The sequence below is a fragment of the Physeter macrocephalus genome, chromosome 5, assembly GCF_002837175.3.
Source record: "Physeter macrocephalus isolate SW-GA chromosome 5, ASM283717v5, whole genome shotgun sequence".
Classification (NCBI taxonomy): domain Eukaryota; kingdom Metazoa; phylum Chordata; class Mammalia; order Artiodactyla; family Physeteridae; genus Physeter; species Physeter macrocephalus.
The window spans coordinates 1,178,369-1,201,720 of record NC_041218.1 but is presented as its reverse complement, the minus strand read 5'-3'; the positions used below and the strand labels follow the sequence as shown (position 1 = coordinate 1,201,720).

General features: G+C 58.0%; 1 protein-coding gene across 10 annotated transcripts in view; it reads left to right on the top strand.

Moving 5' to 3' along the window:
• Positions 1 to 23,352, top strand: part of LOC114486256 (histidine-rich glycoprotein-like) — a 100,023-nt gene that overhangs the window by 46,502 nt on the left and 30,169 nt on the right. For 5 of the 10 annotated variants that reach the window (XM_055084710.1, XM_055084715.1, XM_055084712.1 and 2 more), the window contains exons 3-5: positions 9,246 to 9,385; positions 10,206 to 10,408; positions 22,889 to 23,087. Coding sequence is in view for 2 of the 10 variants with exons in the window: in XM_028489504.2 (XP_028345305.2) it covers positions 8,661 to 8,706; positions 9,246 to 9,399; positions 10,206 to 10,408; positions 22,889 to 23,087 (602 nt within the window). In the remaining 8 variants the exon portion in view is untranslated. Of the gene's footprint in view, positions 1 to 8,505; positions 8,707 to 8,943; positions 9,400 to 10,205; positions 10,409 to 17,416; positions 23,088 to 23,352 lie in introns of those variants that run through there. The other 5 variants (XM_028489504.2, XM_028489503.2, XM_055084711.1 and 2 more) reach the window with 5 other exon arrangements.

Here is a 23,352-nt window from a genome sequence, read left to right as displayed (position 1 = left end):
GTTTTACTTTTAGGGTGATTCCTCAGCTTTTTCTTCCAAACAGTCTATTAAAATTTTTATTTCACAGGAGTTCTTTTCGACTCTTTGTTCTTTTCTGTTTTAAGTAGCATCTTGCTTTTCTTCCCCCCATGGCTGCGATATTTTCTCGTCTCTCTCTGGACATTCTAATTATATTTTCTACGAAGTTTTCTTCTGCCTGTAGTTTTTGTTCCGTAAATAAATCCCCCAAGCTTGGGCATCTCTGGACGTGCGTTGGTTTTTAGAGTCAGGCTCTTCGCAGCTGGCTTGGCCAGGTCCCGGCCGTCTCTCAGCGGGGCCTCCGAGTCCATCCGTACAGACTCCTTCTCGGGAGGCCGGCGCCCTGGCAGAGGGGCCCCGCTCTTGCTCGGTGTATGAGCCTTGCTGCTCGGTGTCTGGATGCTGAGGGCCAGGCCTTTCATAGCTCAGTGTGCATATGCTTTTGTGGACGGGCCCTTCACCAGGGCTGGCCCTGCCCTCAGCTGGTCCTGGTGTCTCAGGCCAGAGACCTCTGGGTAGCCCTCCCCGGGGTGAGGCTGTCTTGAGCTGGGCCGGGGAGGGTGGGCTCTTAGCTGTGCCGCTGGACCCCTCCCGAGCGGAGGGCTGCTGCACAGGAAGCGCTGGGGAAGGCAGGCGCATCCCAGCCCCGTCTGGAATGTTCTCAGCTGAGAACGCTGCCCCTCAGGGCCGCAGCTCTGTGTGTGTGTGTGTGTGTGTGTGTGTGTGTGTGTGTGTGTGTGTGTGCGCGCGCGCGCGCGCGCGCGTGCGGCCCCACCCTCTCGGCCCAGCCCATCGGCTCTGCAGGGCCATCTGGCACCACCGCTCTCTGCTGGGCCGGCGGGGGCTCCAGTGAGACTGCACGTAGCCGGCCTCTCCCTTGCCTTTCAGGGTCACTGGCCCCACGGTCACCCCCGTACATGTCCTGCCTGCTCGGCTCCCTGGGGAGTCCAGCGGGCAGCACCCCGCCCCCGCCTTCCAGCCCTTCCCCCAGCCTTCAGTCCCGAGACTTCCAGTGTCTGTGATTTGAAAACGGCTGCACTGCACCCACTGCACCCCTGCACCCCACCAGAGACCCCGACACCCACCGCACCCCTCTGTACCAACTGCACCCACTGCACCCCTGCACCCCACCAGAGACCCCGACACCACCGCACCCCTCTGTACCAACTGCACCCACTGAGGGAGTCGCGTTCTGTAGTCATCGCTCTGATGAGTCCATTCGGACGAGTGGATGAGCTTTCCAGCTTCCAGAAGTTCCTCCTCCTCTGTGTCCAAATGTCTTCTCCTCTCCTCATGGATTAAACCCTTACAGGAGCGCCCTAGGGCTCTCCAGCGCTGTTCTGAGTTGCCCAATTCACATGTTTCCCCAGAATTCACCACAATTCACCGCGGGTGACTGTGAGGGTCATGAGGTTTGGGAACTAGGGGTGCAGGGCACTGCACCCCACAACCGAGGGCAGTGCAGGATGGAAGGGGAGACCCTCCGGTTGTTGTGGTGTTTGGTGTTGTGTAGACGGACACGGGTGGGAGATGGACAGCGGCGTTTACCCTGGAGACACAGCCCCAGACACCGGGCTTGTGCCCAGGGGGGTCACCGGGAGCGGTCCCTGGGAGGGGGTCGCAGGGGTGGCAGGGAGGGGGTCTCAGTGGAGTCCAGCGTCTTGGGACCGGTCTTCCTCCAGAGCACGAACTTGGATTCACCCAGATTCTCGGCTGTCCAGCGTTGGGGCCGGGCCCGCCCTTTCCCAGGCTGGTGTGCAGGGCGGGAGAGCTGCTGCAGGGCCACAGGGACTATCCCAGCCCCTTCGGGTTTGACAGGTGCCTGGGGGCGTGACCCCCTTCCTCAGGCTGGCTTAGACCCAAGCCCTCTGGGACGTTCCGTCACGTTCTGTGTTTGCCTCACCTCGTTCTGTCCCATATTCCTGGAATTAACACCCAGTTGTTAAGAAGTCATTCATGTTTCCAATAAATTCCATCCTGTTCTTTAGGGTTTAAATGGTAACATTCGCTTTCTCATGAATCTAGAGCCAAATCCTGAAGGTGGGTGTGTCCCCCCGCTTCTCCGGGGAGATTTTCGGATCGGGCGAGTTTGGTGACGATCTGCCCACATCCAAGGAGATGCAGGTGGTTTAAACCAGACTTGCCCCCTTTTAAACGAAGGTTGCAGGTGTGCCAGGTGGGTGCGCCCTTCGGGATGGAGTCTCTCGAGCGCCTGGAGGTGGGAGGGGTGATGGTGGCAGGTTCACGCGGACCATCAGGGGCTGGCGGTGGGGGGCTTGCTCTCCCAGAATCTTCATTTCCCACTTCCCTCGGTGGAGAATGACAGTGGCCGTCACCCCACACAGGGTCTGGGAGGAATCAGGAGGGCAGACCCGAAGGGAAGGGCCCCTCCGACGGTGGGGCTGAGGTCATGCATGGTGCGTGGACGCCCAGCGCTCTCTGCAGCGTCACGGCTGAGAAAGTGCCACGTGTTTTGAGGGGCTGCAATGTGCAGACACGTCAGTGGGAAAAACACCGGAATTTTTTTAGGCAAGAACATACAACTCAATTCTGCAGACAACACACGGTCAATGGGAAAGACAGCTTAGGATTACATAGGGTGTGTGGATTTGTTTTTTAATCGCAGTTGAAGTTCGTTTTTTCCCAAAGCCCTCTCTATACGACAGCCGCGGATGTTGCGTGTGCCCCGTGGTCCAGGGGACCGGCAGGCAGACGCCCGCCGTCAGGATGGGAACCTCCGGCGGCTGCTGAGGATCTACCGTGTTTGTTCCTCATCCTGACGTGGGCGGAGGGGTGCGGAGCAGCAGGGGAGAGCGAAATTTTTGTGGGCCCTTCAGCCGATACGATAACTAGGTTAGAACACGAGGGACACATCTACCTAGTGAACCAGATTGCAATACTGTCCCGAAACCATTGTAATCAGACGTAAAATCCCATTTCCGTCTGAGCACAACCCTGTCCTGTGGTGGGAGACTGGCTGCCCTTGGAAAAACCCAGAACGAGCTCTGTTCCCCCTTCTTTGATGTGATGATTCCACATCCGATCACTCAGGGTGTTATGGGCAGGCTCTACCGGCAGGTGACGGCAGACTTTGTGTTTTGTGCAAGGCTGGCCGTGGAGTGTGTGTGTGTGTGTCTGGGTGTGTGTGTCCCTGCAAGATTTTTCTGAGACAGGCTGCTGTTTCTCTGCCTTCAGATACTAGCCTGATTAATTTTCATATCTGGCTGACTGTGCATCTAAGTCAGTTGGAGATGTGTCTCAAGAGGAAAGCACCAACAGGCTTTGTGCCAATTTGCAGTTTAAGTAAAGGGTGCCTCTAATAGGAGCTGAAGGCTTTGTACTAAAACCCCCAACAATGGAGCGAGTCAGCCTGGGTGCTGATTACCTAGCCAACCCCCAGACACATTCACAGGCCTATTGAAATTCCAATCACTGCCTCCTACTCTTCCCACCTATATAATTGTCAACTGGCCCTTATCATCATTTATTATGCAAAATTGAATTTTTTGAAGCGTGGAGAATGAAGTGATTTCATATGCAAACAGTCAAAACTCTCATGTGTATTCCGATTCTGTACGTGTTGATAAATTCACTTATGATGAGTGACAGTGTGAGGTTTTGGGGTCGGGCCGGTCAGTCCGTGGAAGAGACTGATGAAAACGGTAAACGAAGCGCCAGAAGTGTCCCCGACGCACATTGGGGTGAACGTGCGAGATGTCAGTCTAGCCGACGTCCATTAATAACGAAATATGATTGCGTGTGATGAGCAGAGATTTCCATGGTGATTGAAGGAGGGTTTTTTCTGCTGCTTCCTATTAGGAATTCCTGTTGCTTTTCCACTGATATATGCATAATGACCTTTTAAACCTTTTAACTGTTAAAGCTCCTGTTCTTCACGGCTCCCGAGTCGAGCTGGGGGCTCACGTCCCCTCCACATTTGGGGCCAGCGTCCTAGCCTTTGTCGTAGGTCCCTTTTCCCCATTTTCCCCACCACACCCTCCTGTCCGAGCTCCAGGGTGGACGGTCCTGGATGGCTGTCTCCTTCTGTTCCTGGGGCTGGCTGCTCTCAGGGCCCGAACCGGTGTCACCTGTGGTCCCAGCGTCTCGGGACACACGGTGGGAGGGGAGGCCCATTCTAGACTCTCCCCGGGAGAGCTCGCCGCTGCCTGCGAACCGGAGAGGAGTTCACGGAGGTCAGTCTCGGCTGCTCTGGAGCCTGAGAGGAACCCAAAGCTCACCCCACCCCCTACCGGGGCAAGGTGAACGCCAGGAGGGGTGGGGCTGAACCGGCTTCTGGAGCAGGTCCTCGGGGGAGGAGAGCCCACTGGGAGCTGTCAATCAGAGCATCTCTGTGGTCATGGACGAGGCACGTTTTTATCAGCATCATTCCACGCTTGTGAGCTGTCAGTCCACAGATACTTTGATGGAGCGTCTCTAAATGTTCCCAGTGTGTGCTGGGGGCAGGAGATGTGCAGGTGATGCGGGCAGGGTCCCCCCCCTCCCCAGGACGGCAGACACAGAGCGATGAAGGCAGCAAAACGAGGTGACCAGACTGAGGAGGCACCGTGTCTACTGAAGACCTCCCAGGGGGCTGATAGAACTGAGCGTGCTGCCTCCCTTCATTCTGATCCTGCAAGTCCGGGTGGCCCCCGCTCTTACCCAGACACCCGGGTGCCCCTGACGCCCTCGCTGCCCTGGCCACGGCGGGAGGAGTGGCGTCTTCCCTCCACCTTAGGGTGGCACTTAATTCTTGGAACATCCGTCCTGGGGCACATTCCAGGTCCAAGTTCCAATACAAAGTAGGGAGCAGACCCTTCAAAATGCATGTGTGATGCTCGATGTTGGTACAACGAACACTGTTTGATGAAACAAAAAAGAAAAACTTGAAAAGTTAAGCACAAAGAGATCCGTGAAGGCGAAGCAGACAAAGCAGGACACGGCAGGACCACAGCCAGTGGAAGGGCGGGTGCTTCGAGGTGACGCAGCCTCCCTCCCACTGGTGCCTGAGAGGACAAAGGAGGAGAATTCAGTAGAACGCGTCGGAAAGGCAAATTCCTGTGGCCAGTTGGGGGCTGAATTTTGTGCCCTCCCCCCCCACATATGTTAAAGTCCTGACCCTGTACTTGGAAGCAGGGTCCTGCAGTTATCCCTGAGTTAAGAGGGGGGCATCCTGGAGGAGGGGCCCAGTCCGATACAGGCATCCGCAGGGGAAAGTGGAGACGCAGACCCGCAGGGGACACCTGGCAATGGGGGCAGGGACTGGGGAGACGCATCTGTGAGCCTGCCGTGACCCCAGAGGCAAGGAAGCCTCTCCCCTCAGAGCTGCAGGGGGGAGTGAGACTCGCCCAGCCGACCGCAGACTTCTGGCCTCAGAGCTGTGCGGGACTCCGTGTGCACCCCAGTGCAGCCCTTTGCTACAGCAGGTTCTCAATTTCCATAGGGAGGTCAGCTTCAGCCTGGGGAATACGTCCATCTTACCGGTGTTATGTTTTCCATTTCATGAACATGGGATGTCTTTCCATTTATTTAGAGCTTCATTTCTCTCCACAATATTTTGTTGTTTTCAGAGTCTACGTTTCACGTTTCATCTGTTAAATTTATTCGTAAGTAATTTACTTTTCCTGATGTTATTGTGAATGTAACTGTTTTCATCATTTCATGTTTTAGATTGCTCATTGCAAGCGTATAGAAATATAATTGATTTTTATATATTGACCTGTAGCCTACTCTTTTGCTGAGCTAACTTATTAATTGTGATAGTTTTTTAGCAGATTCCTTGGGATTTTGTACATACCGTATCATGTCACCTTTCCCACGTGGACGTCTTTTATTTCCTTTTCCTGCCTTACTGCCCTGGGTAGAGCTCCCAGCGCATTTATGAGGGGCCAGGTGAGAGTCGACATTTGTCTTCATGGTCTTATGGGGAAAAGCATTCAGACTTGCACGATGAAGTGTGACATTAGCTGGGGGTTTTCCTTTAGATGCCCTTTGTCAGGGTGAGGGATTTCGCTTCTCTTCCTGGTTTGCTGAGTGGTTTTTTTTGTTTTGTTTTGTTTATCTTTTTTGCTGAGTGTTTTTATCGTGAAAAGATCTTGGGTCTGTCAGGTGCTCCTTCGGCATGTGTTGAGATGATCGTGTCGTTTTTACTTTTTATTCTATTGATTTGACGTATTACCTTAATTGATTTTCAGATTTCAACCACTCTTGCATCCCGGGGATAAATCCCACTTGGTCATGGTGCATAATTCTTGTATGTTGCTGGATGCAGTCTGCTGGTGTTTTGTTCAGAATCTGTGCGTCCATATTCACACGAGACATTGCTGTGTAGTTTTCTTGTCCTGTGGAGTCTTTGCCTGGTTCTGGTATCGGGCAACACTGTGCTCATAAAATGCTGCATATTCTTTAATAGCGTGAATACCCCCAGTCTGTCATTTAATAAAGTGCTGTAGGATTTTGCTAAGGATCAACATGAAATTTGCTAGTATTACAGTTGCTGAGCCTCCAGTCCTGGGACCGGGGCCAGAAGATGAGCTGGGAGGTGTCCTTGAGGTGTGTTAAGGCAACGGTCAGCCGACGTCTCACGGCAGAAGTGGTCCACCTGCGAGGGCGCCTGGTGTGGGACTGCGGGCCCTCCCTGGCTCCGTGGTCCTGGCTCGCCTCTGCTTGTGGGGGAGGCCCTGGGCCCCCGGGGGGGGGTGCTGTCTGCTCACGGTGCTCAAGCCCAGAGGTCCCCTGTTTCTCCCCTGTCAGGGCTGGTCCCACGTGGGCGCCCCTCCAGGTGCTACCACATCCCTGTTAGGAAAAGGCCAAGCAGCTGCAGGGACGCGCTGGGGCCAGAGCCTCCAGGGTCCTGACGGTGGAGAACCCGGGACGCAGGGTGCAACCCGGGACGAGACGGGGCGAGCAGGACTGGCCGACTGGTTCCAGCCTGTCCCGGCCCAGGGAATGCCCGCGAGCCACACCCCTGCTCACCGCGTCCACCTCCCGGCCGGCAGCTCCACGGTCAGGGTGGTCCTGGGCCTGCCCACTTCCCAGCACCTGCACCGTGCCCTTCAGGGGCCCCTCCCCTCCCACCTCTGGGTCCTGACACCTGGCACGTCCTCCGTCTGGGAAGCTGCCCCCGTTCCCCAGGCGGGCTCGGCCGCGTCCGTCCTCCTCATCCACCATCGCCCCAGCCTCCCCACCTGCTTGGTCCCCTCCACAGCTTCGTCACAGCCTCGTAAAGGACTCTCCCTGCCCCGTGCTTGAGTGTGACAGGGCAGGACTGTGCCCGCCCCGCCCACGGCGGCTGTGCGCCTCTGTCCACACAGTGGCTTTCAGGTAAGTGTCCCAACAGACGCTTGCTGAATGAGTGGACGGACAAAGCAGAAGCTGTCAGCGGGGTCCTTCGCGGCCTCTGCTCCCTCAGCCCCCTCCCTGGACCCTCCTGTACGGTGATCCCTTCGAAGAGGCCACGCCCATCCATCTTAGCTGGTTTTCTTTTAGACAAGCAGCTCCACCCAGATGGGCTCCCCTGCCCTCTCCTGTGGAACAGAGTTTCAGACGGCCAGAATTCCAGAGATGGGAAGATCTTTGATGGCATCCCGTGCGGGTCTTGTTTTCATGGGGGATAAACCTGAACCCAGGATGCTGGAGCTGGCGGGTGGTCGCCAGGACCCTCCCATCACCCCCGCTTGGCCGGGGTTGCCGAGGTCTCTGTGGAAGTTTGCCGTCTGGGATGGACCAACTCCTTGGAAGGCGTTCTCAGGGTTCAAGGTGGGGATAAACAGAACTGGTGTCTTCAGCAGCTCTTCTTCAAGGAATGGATAAAAGACTTCTTGCCGCCTTCCTCCTGGGATCATGTATAAACCGTGGGTAGTTTTTGCTCGTACCCAAACCTCCCGTAATCAGTGAGAAAACCTGAGCTTCCTGAGGATGTCGCGGGTGAAGCTGGACGTGGAGCTGGATGCATTCCCGGCACTTAGAGCTGAATACGTATTTGTTGGTTGAATGGATGAATTTATAATTTTAAGCCTCTGGATCTCTCAGCTAATCCAGGAGTCCCGGGAAACGGGTCTTTGTGAAGTTTTGATCCAAGTATCCTTAGATCCCTCTGGAACAAGGCAGGATAGAAATAATAAGAATTGTAAAGATGGTGGATGTCAGAGCCAGGGGAAGGGGAGGAGCTCGTGGTTTCCCCCATTCAGCAGACATTCACTGACCGCCTGACACACGTGCAAGGCGCTGAGGATGCCGAGAAGAACGGGAAAATCCTGCTGTAAGGCAGTTTACAGTCGCATGGGGGGAGGGGTGTAAAGAAACCCCGGGACGACGCTGTAGGGGGGGATATGCGCGAGTGGTCGGCTGGCGAGTGTCAGGGCCCGGGAGGCTGAAGCCCCCACGCTGGGCCCGTCTTTAAGGAGCAGTAGCACGGGGTTCCTGGAGGGGGCGGGGGTGGGGCGCTGCCGTCGTGGAACACGTGGAAGAAGGCGGGGTCCGTGCGCCGCAGGAGTGGAGCGCGACCAGAGCACAGCCTGCAGCGGGGAGGGGTGAGGGCCGGCAGAGGGGCGGCAGGAAGGGTGCGAAGGGCCTTGGAGGCACTTATCAGGGGACCGGGAGCCGCTGACGGCTGAAGTGACACCATCAGATTTGCCCTTGGAAAGATGGAGCCATGGCAGCACGGACGTGGATTAGGGGCCGAGGGAGACGGTGAGGGGCGGGGTGTCCCGTAAACACAGAAGCAGCGAGAGGGTGGCCCCAGGCGACGGTGTGCGGATGGAGGGAGGGGGTCTGGAGGAATTTAGGATGGGGGGCGATGAGGAGGATGGGGGGACGGAGAGGAAAGTCCAGGAAGACTTTCTGTGGGTGTCCTCTACTTTGGAGGCAAACGGGGGGCTTACGGGGAAGATGTTCAGTTTTGCCACATAGAGTCGGGGGTGTGGTGGGTTTTAGGCGGAAAAGTCACGTGTAGCTACGGGTCGGGGGGCAGTTGGGGCGAGGACGGCCACCCGGCCAGCGCGTGTGTAGGATCAGCAGCTGATGTGGAGGCTTTCCGGGTGAAAAGTAGCCAATTTGGAAAGGGAGACGGTGCCTGTGGTGGATGCCTGAAGCCCTCCCCAGAATCTCTGTCCACATCACAACACCCCGTAGACGCAGGTAGCGCTGTTCAATCCGCACAGGGTCCCGCACATGTTGTTTTCTTTGTCGTTGTAATTCGATGGACAGATGTGTTTGCATCTTTCCCGCAGCACGATCCATCAGTCTCCCACCAGCCCCTCTGCGTGAAAGGACCACACTTGACGAGACTTCTCACACGAGTGCAGATGAGTCTCCCTGCCTGGGTCCCCAGGAGCTGCCCAAGACTCGACCACCCTGCCAGGAGCCAGGGGTAGGTGCCTTGCTGTGAGTCCGGGAGCAGAGGTGGTCAGTATAGTGAAATAATTCAACTTGTGCTATCCGGAACGACATTGGAGCAGAGGAAGATAAATCAGTAGAGATCAAGGGCATCCCAGGCAGGGTAGATGTGTGAAGGCCTTGGGAGCCTCGGTGGCCCAGAGGAAGGCAGTCAGGAGAGGGCTGCCCAGGCTGGGGGGCCGGAGGCTCGCGGGAGGGACACGCCAGCCTTTCGGCTGTGGGCCACCTGGCCACCCGTGTTGCCTCTTCTTTGTCAAGATGGCTCAGCCCAACAAGGCCACTTTGGTTACCGTGTCAGCCGTCTCTGGGTAGACCCCTTAACAGCTCCCGATGCCTCCAGGACAACTCCAAGTCCTTAGCCTGACGCCAAGCCTGCATGTGGGTTCAAGCTCCCCTCCGAGGCTGTTCCCTGTGGGAGCCGGTGCCCTGCCCTGGCCCAAGGTCCGCCCACGTCCCCCGTGTCCCTGCTGCTGGAACAGCTTGAATCTCTCCCCAGGTGGGCACCCCCCCGGCTGGACTCCTGCGCTTTTGCTGCCCAATCCCCTACCTTAGTTTTTAGGACGCTTTTGGGTGGCCTGCTCCGGGACCTCTGCTGTCACTTTCTGACGGGCAGGAACTGCTTATTTCCCTTTGAATTCTCACTACACCCAGGCCCACGTTTTGCTCTGAGAAGGTGCTTACCTACAGTGAATTAAAAAGAGAAAACCCTTTAGTCGTTTGGACACATCTCCCTCCTAGAATGAAATGTGTTGTGTCTTAACGGGAACCGCTCTAAAGTGGGGCTGCTTTTACAGACGCTCACGGGAGAAACGGGGACCGAGTCACGAGCAGCGCGGCCGCTGGGTCTGCACCACGGAGCGGCCTCAGCGGGGCCGCGCCACCACTGCCCGGCCATCTACCGCCATGGATGCGCCTCCTGCGGTTCCCAGAGGGGAAGAAAAAGTGGAAAGAAAACCCCGCCGACGCAGACGGAGGCAGAGGGGGTCGTGTTCAGGAGGTATGCATGAGGGGAAGTTACACCCTTTATCCTTTGATTTAGGGATGTGTGAGTATTTGGGGAGAAGGAGGGACAGGGAAGGATGGGAGGAGAAAGACCCAGTCTTGGAAGGCAGGCCTGCAGCCGCCCTCAAGAGACCCAGGGCCACGCCGCCTCTGGGCACAGGCCGGGCTGGGGAGGGAACGCAGGTGGCTGGGCCTCGCAGCCGCCGGCGGGGCGGGAGGGCTGCGTTGGGCGGGGGCCGGAACTGTCCCGGCTGAAGGCTTCTTAGCAGCACCAGTCACCATGGTGTCACTTCCAGACGCCCTGTCCTCACCTAGTTTGCTAACCCTAATTCTTTATCACACCCGGAAGCTTGGATGAGAGATGGGTGTACTAACGAGTGCTGGCTGGCGGGCTCGGCGGGCAGGGCAGGGGCTGGGAGAGCGAGGTCTTCTCCACCCGACAGGATGAACTCCTCTCTCCTGCGGGCGTATCTGCACCCCTCGCTCCGGCCAGGGTTCGGCGGCCTGAGTGAGCCCCGGGGTTCTTCCCGGCCTCTCCAGAGGCCCGGCTCCCAGGGGCTCCCAGGCTTGCGCTTGGAAAGCACCTTGGCAGCTCAGAAGATACTGGCGGCAGTGTCCCCCCGCTTTGCTGTCGATCTCAGGCCAACGCCCTCTTTATGCTGTTGGGAAAGCAGAAGGGAGGTCCACACGGGGTCTGCGGGGATGGTTGGGGAGAAGGGGGGAGAATCCCTCATGGGCGCAGTTTATGGTATCGACTCACATCGTTGACCCCGCAAGCGATCGCCGGCCTGTATGAACCCCAAACAGTCTACAAAATTCGGAAAGGTCAGTGGCCGTTGAAAACCATCACGTCTGACTCACCTGCCACAGAACCCGGACTTGGGGAGTGCAGAGGCCACTCTTGCAGCCGTGCCCACCCTGGCTTGGCCCCCAGCCCCGGCCTGACCAGATCCACGCAAAACCGCAGCAGAAAAACCAAAAAAACCGCGTAGAATATTAGAAATGGCTGGGGTCCTGGACCTCCGCTGGAAGTGACCCTCAGAGTCCGGTGGGGGAGGCTTCCAGCAGCTGACACCCCGCAGAATGCAAGCCCTGTGCAGTGTTAGCCGGCACAGCGCGGGGACGTGGTGGCCTTGGCCTTGGTCCGTGTGTGAGCCGGGCTAAGGGGGAGCAGGGGAGGCTCCAGACGCCGGTGTCCTCGGGCTCCCGGAAACGGAGGCCGACGCTCCCTAGTCTTCTTTCTGACAGAAGAGCAAGTGTGGCCAGGCTCCAGGTCAGATTTTCCGTGTCCTGGGACAGCAGAAGCCTTGGGCCCTCAGAAGTCCCGGAGGTTTGAGTCTGCACAAAATCAGACCAAGCCCCCTGAGGACGTGAGCAAACGAGGCACCTGTGCGCTTCCCCTGAAGGAAAAGCCCCGGCCCCCAGTGCGCTTGTGCCGGGCCAGGAGACCACGGCCCGCCCAGGTCAGTCTCCACGGCCTTCGTCGCTGGCTCTGTCTACAAGGCCTGGGAGCCCGAGGGATCTGGATAAAAGTGCTTTTACCGAGTCAGTGCGCGTGGGGCAGACTAGCTGTGACTCAGCAGCTGGTGCAGAGATGTAGCCGGAGGTGATCCTGGGAGCCACCCAGATCTCGGCTCCTCCCGGCAGCAGGTCGCCAGCAGCAGCTCTAAGCGGGCGCCTGGGTGCCGCCGGGGTGTGTGCTTGGCCACCTCTGTGACCGGGCAGGGCACGCACCCGCCTGCCGGAGCCTCCGCCTGCCGTGGCCGTGGGAGAAATGCGTGTGCAGAATGGGAGCCGCTTCCTTTGTGTCCGGTGGACGTCCCGACCTCTCCTGAGCGGCGACCGGCCCCACGAGCCGTCTGGGGGCCTCGCGGGGTCAGAGTCGCTCCCGCTGGCTGGTCCATACAGCTGATTTCACTGCAGAATTGACAGCTGACTCCCTCCTGTGTCCACATGCCGTTGACCCGCCAGCCCCCTCCTGGGGAGCTTCCGAGTTGGGAAAGGGGGCCGCAGGCCAAGTGAGAAGTCGCATGTAGTCCAAGTCTACGGGATTCTAACATATTTCTAGAAATGTTCTCTCTCTTTTCCCAGACGTTGCCTATGTTTTAACCTAGGAAGTCATGCAGTCCCGTTGGGCCCTACGTCCTCGTGTGCGTGTGACGTGTGTGCGTGCACGTGACAGCATATGCCTGCATGTGAGTACACATCTGTAGACGTGTGTGCGCACGGTGCGTGTGTATTTGTGCACCGGTGTGCACACGTGTGTATGCCAGTTGCAAGATGCCCTCCGGTGGCCTTGGCAAATGTGCTCCCTTCATCCCATCGGAGGGCATCGGGCGACTGCTAGGCCCTCGGATTCTAGTTTTAAAAGCTGCCGCAGCCTCGGTCCCGCTGTTGCTTTGGGACCAGCATGTGATGATCATGGCAAGTTGTTTACTATCAGTGGCCCCGCATGGGTTCAGTGCTGTGTGGCTTACAGGGGCTTCCCCGTAATTCGGTCATTTACTGACTCGGTGCTTCTGACCCCAGGCTGGGACTTGTGAGGGAGCCGTGGGGCCTGAGACGGTGCCAGGCGATGGAGGACGCCTGCACGTTGCTACCTCACGGCCTCGCACCTGCGCCTTGGAGGCCTGGAGGCCTCGGCAGCGGTAGCTTCTGTTGAGTGAAATGGTCGGGAAATGGGTCGTTTTGGTGAAATGAACAGCTTGAGGACCTGGAAGTTACTGCATTTCCTGTGCGTGGAGCACGAGTCTCCAAAGAGTTAAAAGGCAGCTGGCGCCTCATCTCCAAACCGCAAATGTCTTAATAAGTCAGTTGTTTGAAATTCAGAATGTATTTCCTTCAGAGACAATGCCGCCTATGGTGTTGCTGGCTCGAAAGCACCTTTAGTGGCAGAAAACAGCACTGCTGAAATATCAGGAATTGGACAAAACCAAAACCCACGGTGTAGCATGAGATTTTTAAAAAGTATTTTGATCCCTGGTGGGCAAAGGAAGGACGTTGGATTAGGGGTCTGCGGGGCGAGGGCTGGGCAATGCCGCGGGGCAGTCTGGAAGCAAAGGGCTTTTGCGGGGCAAGTCCCCGATCCACGGACAAGCCTGGCGCACCTTCAGACGTGTGGCTTCACTGTGTGCTCTGTGTAAATGATCATTAGCTTTTCAGCAACAATTAGAGAGGTTTTAAATTTTCAAAGGGATGAAAGGGGAGAATGAAACGGAGCAACTCTGTATGGACGGAGATTTCCCCGAATGCAGAGGTCAGATCAGCAGGGCAGGTGTGATTAGGAAGTTATGGCTGGAGAGACGGCCAGCGAAGGGCGCCTCTTCTCAGCTGAGTTCACCGCCGGGTCCCGCTCTGGGCGCTCAGGATGCCCTCATCTTCCCACAACCTCCCGCCTCCCCCGCCTCCCCCGCCTCCCCAGGGCTTTGGGTGCGGCCCGGCCCTGACCTCTGGCCTCTAGAAGGTGGGCCCAAGTCCTGGAGGCCACTTCCAGGCCTGGCCCTAAAAGTGCCCGTGACCGTCCGGGTCCCTGGGACCCACAGCAGCAGTGGGGCTGCAAGGAGAAGGCAGGTTGAACCCGCTTCCCTCTCCAGAGCGGGTCATTCTCGCTAGACATGTTCAAGGTATTACGGCAGGTTGACTGTAATTCACTCGGTCAAGTTCTTTTGCATTTGTCCAGCTTGGGGCTCCTTGAGTTTCTTGAAACTGTAAAATTATGTCTTTCATCAAATTTTGGAATCTTTTTACTCTTGATCTTCAAATATCTTTTGCCCCCTTGTCGCTTTCCTCTTTGTCTGGCACTCCAATCGCATGAATGTTTGACCTTGTGATATGGTCTTGCAGGTTCCTGAAGTTCTTTGTTATTTTCTTCTTCCTCATGACAAATCACCCCCAAATGTGGTATTGATAGATTAAAACAATGGGAGAGGGGATACATTAGGAGTTTGGCATTGACATATACACACTACTATATATAAAATAGATAAACAACAAGGAGCTACTGTAGAGCACAGGGAACTCGACTCAAAACCTTGTAATAACCTATAATGGAGAAGAATCTGAAAAAGAATATATATATATATTTATACATATAACTGAATCTCTTTGCTGTACGCCTGAAACTAACACAACATTGTAAATCAGCTCTACTTCAATTTAAAAACCCACAATAATAATAGTGAGTTATTACGCCTGCACGGTTTCTGTGGGTGAGCAGTTTACACAGGGCATCGCGGGGACCACTTGCCTCTCTCCATGGCGTCCGGCGCTTCAGCTGGAAGACGGAGGCTGGACTGATCTGAGATGCCTTCCCCGCACGCCTGGCCAGCGGTGATGGCTGTGGGCCGGGGCCCGGCTGGGCGATTGGCAGGTCACCCATGCGTGGGCTCCCGTGGCCTGGACTCCGGCACACACAGTGACTGGGTCTGTGGGTGACCACGTGAGACAGAGAGGGCAGAAGTCACCCGGCCTCCAGTGTCCCCCACCCCCCCGCCGCTTCCTTGTGGTGGAGGACCTTACGGAGGCCGGCCAGGTGCCCGCCCAGCCGGAGACTCTGGATTTTATGTTCCCGTTCATTTGTTTTGGCAGCAGCTCAAGGGTTGACCTCAGACTACAAACCCTGCCCCTGGGGTGGCAGCCCCAAACCCAGGTCGGGAGCTCATCCTCGGTGGGGCTGCTCTGGGCCTTGCGCTTGCCTCTGCAGGGGCCGGCGGGGACTGGGGCCGAGTTTGAAGGCCCCCCTTTTGGATCCCTCCCTCTCTTTTCAGAGGCCGTGGTCGCCCTGGGTTCCGGGATCTGGCTGCTCAGGTCAGAACAGCGACAGCTGAGGCAACAGCCACAAGCTGCCCTCGGGATAAAACGAGGAACTCATGCTGTGCTGTTCTCTTGTTCAGGGGTCGATGGCCTCCAGAATTCTGCCCGCTGGATTTCGCTATCTACTGCCGTGGGTAGATTTTATTTCCCCCCAGGGTTTGCAGTGAGATCTGCAGAACAGTCCACGTGGCAGGCAGGGGCTTACGCGGCCCCAACGGGAGCAGAGTCCAGCGCCTTCCTCCGAAGACGGGGCGCGCGGACTCCGTGCTCCAGCTCCAGCCCCACTCGCGACCCCTCCCCTCACGGCCTGCCCTCCCTGCCACGCTCTCTACCGGCCTGGTCAGCTGCCCAGTTCAGGAGGCACGTCGACATTGCCGTGACGGGAGTGGTGCAGTGCACAACCCGCCCTGCTCTCTGGGTGGCCCTGCCCACGTGCTGTCCGGCCTCCCGAACCTCCCTCCTGCTTCCTTCCCCCTCCGAAGCTAACCCCAGACTTCAGCCAAGTGGCGGGTCTCATCCGCCCTCACTTCCAGGCTGGGGCCCTACGCGCCGCTCGAATCCCCGCCGGCCCCACCCCTCTTATTACCCGACCCCCTGGGGGTAGGACCACGGCTCCTGAGCCCGGCGGCCGGAACACCTGCCCCGTCAACTGGCCGTGTGCCCTCGGGCAGGCCCCGCTCTTTGCCTCGGTGTCCCCATCGGTGAAGGGAGGGTGATAACCCACCTGCCCTGGGGGACAGTCGTGTAGGGCACCCCGCACCGCGGCCGGCTGCTCCCGTCCCTGCCTCTACCCGCTGCCACCTCACCCCTCCCAGCCCGCAGTGTCTCCAGGGCCTGCTGTGGCCCTGGCTCAGCAGAGGGGGACGTGAACGGGGGGCGCTTCCCGGGGTCCCGGCCTGCCGGCCCCGCGGGCACCCCGCGGTCAGGGGGGTAGAGCGGGTCTCCTGCTGCCGCCTGAGGGCCCGGCCCTGATGCCCACAGAGGCTGTTCCCACCGTGTCCCCTGAGAGCCAGTGGCACACGGGCAAAGTCTAATGGAACCCGTGCACAAATATGACAAGGTTTTTCTTTTAACTAATAAGACAGGCTACTTATCACATGGCCTGAGTTGAAAATTACTGAGTCTAAACATGCTGAACAGGGTTTAATTTTAGCAAACGATCGTAAACCAAGCACTTACGAAAGGCGACTTTTTGTTCCCGAACCAAAAGGACACCCTCCGCTTTTAGATAAAAAGAGAAGTTGCTCAGGGACCGGTTGTTCCAGAGCAGACCACCTCCTAGTCTGAGGGTCACCAGAGGCGTCCACCCTCGTCCCCAGGCCAGGCAGGGGGTCTGCGGCCCAGGAGAGCGGCGAGGGCCTTTCACCATCAGGGCCAGCGGGTGCCTCAGGGACACTGCCCATGGGGTCCTGATGCACACGGGCCGCTGTGAATTCTGAGGAGACAACCAGGAGTGTGTGTGTGTGTGTGTGTGTGTGTGTGTGTGTGTGTGTGTGTGTGTGAGAGAGAGAGAGAGAGACACGGGGGCAGGTGGGGGCAGAGAGAGACACACAGAAGGTCCCTCGGTCCAGCCCCCTGCAGAGCCCTAATGGGTGGCTAAGGCTGCTGTGGGCTTATCCCAGCACAGCTGTCACCTGACCGCAGCCCCACGAGAGACCCCAGTGATACCTATAGTTGAGCCCAGTGAGCACCAGAGTCATAAGAAACAATAAAGTGGTGGTGGTCTGAAGTCGTGGAGTTTGGGATGTTTGTTACGTGGCGATGGCTGATGGGTGCAGAGGTGCCAGTGGGAAGAAGCTCGCAGGGTGGTCGGGGAGATGGAGCTTGGACCTTGGCCCGGATTCCGGCCTCCACCTTCCTCTGGGCTCACGGTGCTTCCCAGCCCTCCCGGCCCAGCGTGGGAAGCCCTCTCGTATCTCATGTCTGGACCCCAAACTCTGGGACCACCAGCAGGGGCTCCTCTCCCCTCCTGGCCAGGACTGGGCAAGCCCCAGGGCAGGGGCTCCAGACCACAGACCTGGGTGGTCTTCCCTCCCTCCCCCTTCTCGCATTCCCAAACCCTCCTTGGCCGCCTCCAGGCCCAGGTCCCTGCTGCAGGCGCCGCATGGTGTGTTGTAGCCACTCATGTGTTCTGTGTGCATCTCGGCTCATAGCTGGCCTTGCCCAGGATCTGCTGGAACCGGGGTCATCGTGGGGTGGGGGGGGACAAAGGCATGAGGGACCTGGCAGGGCAGGTCACAGTCTGGGTCCATCAGGGCTTTGACCAGATGGACAGAAAAATACCTTCTGGCCCAATGGCTTATGACCAAACATTGTAATAAGAGCCAGTCCACGTTCAGCAGAAACCAAACAGCTCCATCACAGAAAGCACTTTGGACCAATAATTCTGCAGTTATAACTTTATCATTAGAAATCAAAGCAGCCAGTATTAAAGTTGTAAGAAGTTTGCGTAGCAAAGCAATCACATCTCGGCACTGCCAGCTGCTGGCCCGTGTCTGCTGTCCCCGTGTCACACGTCTGTCATGAGAGAACCTTTCTCTGACCCAGGTCCATGGGAAGCAGGAGACTTTTGGTCCCTCATAGTTTTCTTTTCCTCATAATCACGGTATGCTTCACATCTGAACCAAAGGTGACATTTTTCTGGACTTAACTGGATGTCAATCTGGACATTTTCCTATTTGTGAAATTGTGAAATTGCAGAGTTAACATTCAGCTTTCCATTCGTTCTCAAAAGCTGAGACGTATTCTCAAGTTAGAATTGTTTTTGACGTTCTAAATACAGGCAAATCATTGAAGATTCTTGAACGTGATTTGGCTTACTTTTATACTTGTACACCAAACATTTTTATAGAGATTATACATATGATCTAATTTGCTCTCTGTTATGCTGCCTCATGTTATCATTCATATTTTTATGCATATTTTTTGACCCCCCGAAGGGTGTACTATCCCCCCGGAAGTTTTCCCACTGGTTCTCTGCCTGTTCACCTAAGTGTCCGTGGTCCCCGGCCCCCAGGCTGGCAGACGCCACGGCCTCCTTGCAGGACAGTCCCTGCGGACCTGCGCCCCAGCCCCCTCCGCCCCTGCTGGCTGATGAGCTGTGACCTGCGTCTCGCTGGGGCGGGAGGGGTGTGGCCTGGGAGGCCGAGGGCCGGCGGCCGGGAGGAGACGGCGTCTCCCAAACATGCCGAGGGCCTGCGGACTCCGCCTTTACTTCCGATCAAAGACAACGCTTTTGATTTCCTATCTTTGTTAACGCTAAATTTGAAGGTTGACCTTTAAAGCTACTTCTGTCTCCTGCTCAAAATGTCTCTGCCCCTTGGGGTTCCGGTGCTGAGATCAAAATTTAGTAAGTTGTGTGGAAGGGTGAAGTCATTTCTGGCCAAACGCTCGCTGTGCTGGTAAAGCTTCTCACCGGCAAGCTTTACTGCCCTTCTCCTGGTTTCTGACCTTTCAGATGCTGTGGTAATCACTTCTCCCACGATCGTGGGAGCCCGGGGCCTGGAAACCAGAAGCTCCCCTCTTGGGCTCGTGGGGCAGGGGTCTCCCTCCAGCTGCACTCGGTAATTTGGGGGGACCGCCTTCCTGACCTTTTGTTTCAAAGATTTCGAGGCATCAGCGTCCCAGCCTTGGGGCTTCGCTGTCGGCCTGTTAACAGGAGGAGGTCTTTCCCCGCCACGATTCCTGGTCTGTGGGAAGATGCCTTCGGTGGGTGCTCAGCGGCAGATCACAGACAGCGGGGGGAGTCGCGTGGTCGGGCCACCCTGTTAACAGGCTGCTCACACAAACTTAACGCACAACGTTTCTGGGAAAGGAGGCTTGTGCGCACCATTCCCCAGACGGCCCAAGGAAAGCTCCCCCAGAGCCAACTCACCGTCTCGGCTGGGGGCCGCTGCCGCCAGGTGCCGCAGACGGGGGCCAGAGGCGTGCCCTGCCCCAGGCTCCGCCCCGCGGGGCGCTCCCTGCCTGCCGGCTCCCCTAGCTCTTCAGGAGGGAAAGGGGAGGGGACAAGAGGTGCCTGGGTTTTGTGTCCGCCCCTCCCAGCCACCTCGTGTGGAGCAGCCCAATGGACAGGGGCAGCAGCGGACAAATAACTTCAAGGCCGCGCAGCAGTCAGTGGGGACGTGGTGGCGGCTTGGGTTCGTGCAGCTGCCGCAGGGGGCACGGCGCCGGGGCCCTGGGTGGGTCTCTACTCTCGAGCCCACAGATTTGTCGGGGCGGAGCGTGAAAGGAAGAGGGGTCACCACGGACCCCATCAGTTCGCCTGGGCGTCTGCACGTCGCAGCTGCCACCACGGACGCGGGAGGACCGAGGGGGCCCCCGGGAGTCTGGCTGGGGCCTCGTAAGGTCTGGATGGCAGCTGGACAGCGCAGAGGCCGTCAGGGCGCAGGTCCGGGCTCCAGGGACTTTACGGGGTGTTTCAGGTGCACGAGAGCGTGTGGGAGGGGTTGGTCCCTGAGGATCGCGGAGCAAGGACCAAAATCCGTGTCTGTCAGAATGTACCGTCTGCTTCTCAGCCCTTCTGGGTTTGGGGACAGGACTGGGCTGTGGGGTCGGCTCTTGGTAAAGAAGCCACTTGAGGGTGATCAGTAGACACTGGCGGCAGGGGCGGTCAGGTGGTCTCTGGAGCACGACTTCTCTGTGTGATGGGCGTTGCCTCAAAGTGTTATCTCAGTCTTTTATCTTGTTCCCAAATAGAACTTGGAGCACTTTGCAAAGACTGACACATGGAGGGGTTAGGGAAGGGATGACGGGGTGGGGAGCGTGGCCCAGGCTGTGCGCCCCTGGTCGTTCGCGCTCTCTCTGCGCCCGTGTTCCCACCAAGCCCGAGGCTGAAGGTTTCTCCAGCCCTCGGACCCTGACGCTCCTGAGGCACTTGTTAACAAACCCTAGATGCCCAGCTCCTCCCTCAGGCCCCAACTCAGTAAGCTGGGCCCTGGAATCTGCCCCTTGGCTTCCCCATGACCCTCCCTGCTGGACAGGGCCCCCGTGTCCCAAGCCTGGACAGCCGGGGCGGGGGGTGTCTCTGTGCCATCAGCTCCTGGCCGCCTGCTGCTCAGCCTTGTGTGCGGCAGGCCAGGCACCATTGCTTCCTGCCGCCCGAGTGCAGTTGTGCATGTTGTGCACTGCACAAGGGCCCTTGGCTGAGGGGACAAACTGGGGCTGAAACCCAGGCCTGGCCCACGGGCTGCGCGCAACACACCAGCTGCCCTGGTGCCCGAGAGTCGTCCAGGTTGCTAAGGAGCTTGACCGCAGCAGGCCTTGTCAGCCTCCAGCACAGTGGCCCCAGGGGCCAATCCTTCCTCCTCATCGCTTACCCGCTCAGCTCTGCGCGGATTCTGCTGGGCCCCGGCTTTCCCTGGCGCCTCCCCGACCCTCCCCACTGCTGCCCCCAGGGCCTCTTTTCTGGGCCACTCCACCCGGCCTCCCCTGCTGCTTTTCCACCTCCTCACACTGACACATGCACGCACGTGTGCACCCCGTCCCGCCCGCCAACACCGTCCTCCCCAGCGTTCCCCCATCCCCGGCGGGGAGGTCTCCTGTGAGGTCAGCTTCTGAACGGGGGTCTCGCAGCCCCTTGGCAGCCCCCGTCGGGGTGCTCCCCAGCCCTGCAGAGCCAGCCTGGGCCTCCCAGACACTGAGCCCCCGGACCTGGAGGGGTCAGGGCCCCCACGCCTTCCATTGGGTCCCGTTTGCTGTGAGACTGTGGGGAATCGTCCATAAATCCTGATTTCAGGACTTTGGAGTTGACCAACACAGCCTCGTTTCTCAGTCTTCTCAAAAATTTCCTTGTTTCTCAGTGATAAAGTTTTCTGATAATAAACAATACACATCTGAACTTACAAAACACAGTTATCAAACGCTGTTAAACAAGGCATCGGCTGTCGTCTTGGGCGAGGAGCGGGGTGACCTCACGCCCGCCACACGCCTGCCTGGCTCCAGGCCCCCCGGCAGCCCCTGCTCGCGGCCCGGCACACGGCGGACACCGCAGGGGCGCCTTCTGCCTGCAGGAGGCTGGGGAGGCCTGGGGAGGCCCTGGTCCGCAGGGAAAGGCCCCCAGGGCCCTGCTCAGGGCTGGCTGCGGGTTCTCCTCTGCGGGAACCGTGAAAAGGAAAAGAAAAAGAGGATGTGTAAGGCCCTCAGAGGCCCGAGGAGGAAACAGTCTGGGCAGCTCGTGAGCAGAAGCGGGGAGCTCCTCAAGGTGGGCAGGTGGTGGCAGAGGGGCTCCAGGTGGCCCTGGAGGAAGCTGACCCCAAGCCCGTGTGGCCGAGGTGGGTGAGGGGGGCCTGCCTGCCCGGGGGCCGGGCTGGAGACGTGGCCGAGCCCCCGTCCTCCCGCTGAGGAGGTGACGATTCCCCCCTTCTGTCTAGACGTGGGGACAAACGAAGGGCTCAGGCTGCGGGCAGGGGCCGGGTATGAGGACACGAGAGGCTGCAGCTTCGCCCTTCAGCTGCTCCCACATTAGCAGACCTGGGTGGTTCAGCTCCTGGTGAAAAGAAAGAGCCCCAAGTATCGGGCTGCCAGGCTTATCAAAAAGTCGGTCTGAAGGACGCGGGGTTTGACAAAACTGCATCTGTTGACGGGAGAAGCTATTTCCAGTGACCTGATAAACAAGTTGTCACTATATTGTAATTATAATTATGTCAGGAAATAAAAGAGAGATGGGAGGAAAGGTTCAAAAAAGATGGTTTTGAGTTCGAAGCTGTGCCATTCCAAACCCCAAGACTTGTGTGTAAGTTACTCCTTCAACGTAGACACCCCAGGAGGGAGAAGAGAGAGCGAGACAGACAGACAGGGACAGACAGGGGACTGAGCACAAAGACGTCCCCCAGCAGAGGGAGGGGGAGCCCCGCAGGTGTGAAAGCGAAGGTGAGGCAGAGAGAGGCGGCCGCTCCACCAGGCGTCTCCATCCTGTCTCTCCCCTGAGAACCAGCCTCCTCCTGCCTGGTGGCCTCTCTGGAGGCCAGGCTTGTCTCAGAGCCAGAAGCAAACCCGCCAGCCCTCGGCGTCCCCTGAGACCGTGCAGGGCGGACTCTGGAAGTTTCGGTGCCGCTCAGGTTCCGGATGAGAGGGGACTGTGCCTGCGGGTGGTCCTCACCGCGTCCCCTTCCTGCCCCCGGGACCGAGTCTCCACCGCGGCCTGGCCCGTCCCCGGGGACAGGCGGTCACAGCCCCGTGGGAGGGGAGGGCGCGGTCCTGGCCTCTCGAGAGCACCGTCCAGAAACGGCCACAATATCCATCCACCACACTCAGCTACGAGGACGAGCGACACACACCATATGGTTTGTCTAATAAACAGAGCGACCGAAACAGCGAAGAACGGTCTCTAAACAAATATCCCGAAGAAAATGAAAACCAGCCATCGTTTAGGAACAAAAGTGTAATCAAATTCTAATTTTCTATTCCAATAAACATCTTTGAATTAATGCCTATTCCACTAATTATGAAGGTTTTTTATTAGCGTTCTACTTGATTAATAAAGCACACAACACAGATTACATATAATATTGCTGTCATTTCCCCCTGGGGACGTATGTGGTGGTTTCTCGATCGCATTTGAAAGCAAGAGCGAGAGGGGGAGATGGCTGGGAGCACAAAGAGGGAGCAAAACGGCTTTTTAAAAGTATGACTTTAATTTTGTAAAAAAAATAACCCTTCTTAGATGGATCCTATCAGTTTACACCGCCCAGTAAAGCAGATCAACAGCATCGACTCAATGGCAGGGCCCAGCCCGGCGGCCTGGAGGCTGCACTCGACGGTGGGCCAGGCTGTGGCCGAAGTCTGCGGGGAAGATTGTCACCCACGGCGTTCACTTTGGACCCTGCAGCGGAGACGCTGCTCCCAGCCATGGAGACGGAGCGGTGAGGACACGGGGTGGACACGGGGGTGGACACGGGGTGGACACAGGGGGGTGGACGCGGGGGTGGACGCGGAGGTGAACGCGGGGTGGACATGGGGTGGACGCGGGGTGGACACAGGGGGTGGACGCAGGGGTGGACGCGGGGGTGGACACAGGGGGTGGACGCCGGGGTGGACACAGGGGGTGGACGCCGGGGTGGACGCTGGGGTGGACACGGGGTGGACGCTGGGGTGGACACAGGGGGTGGACCGGGGGTGGGCGCGGGG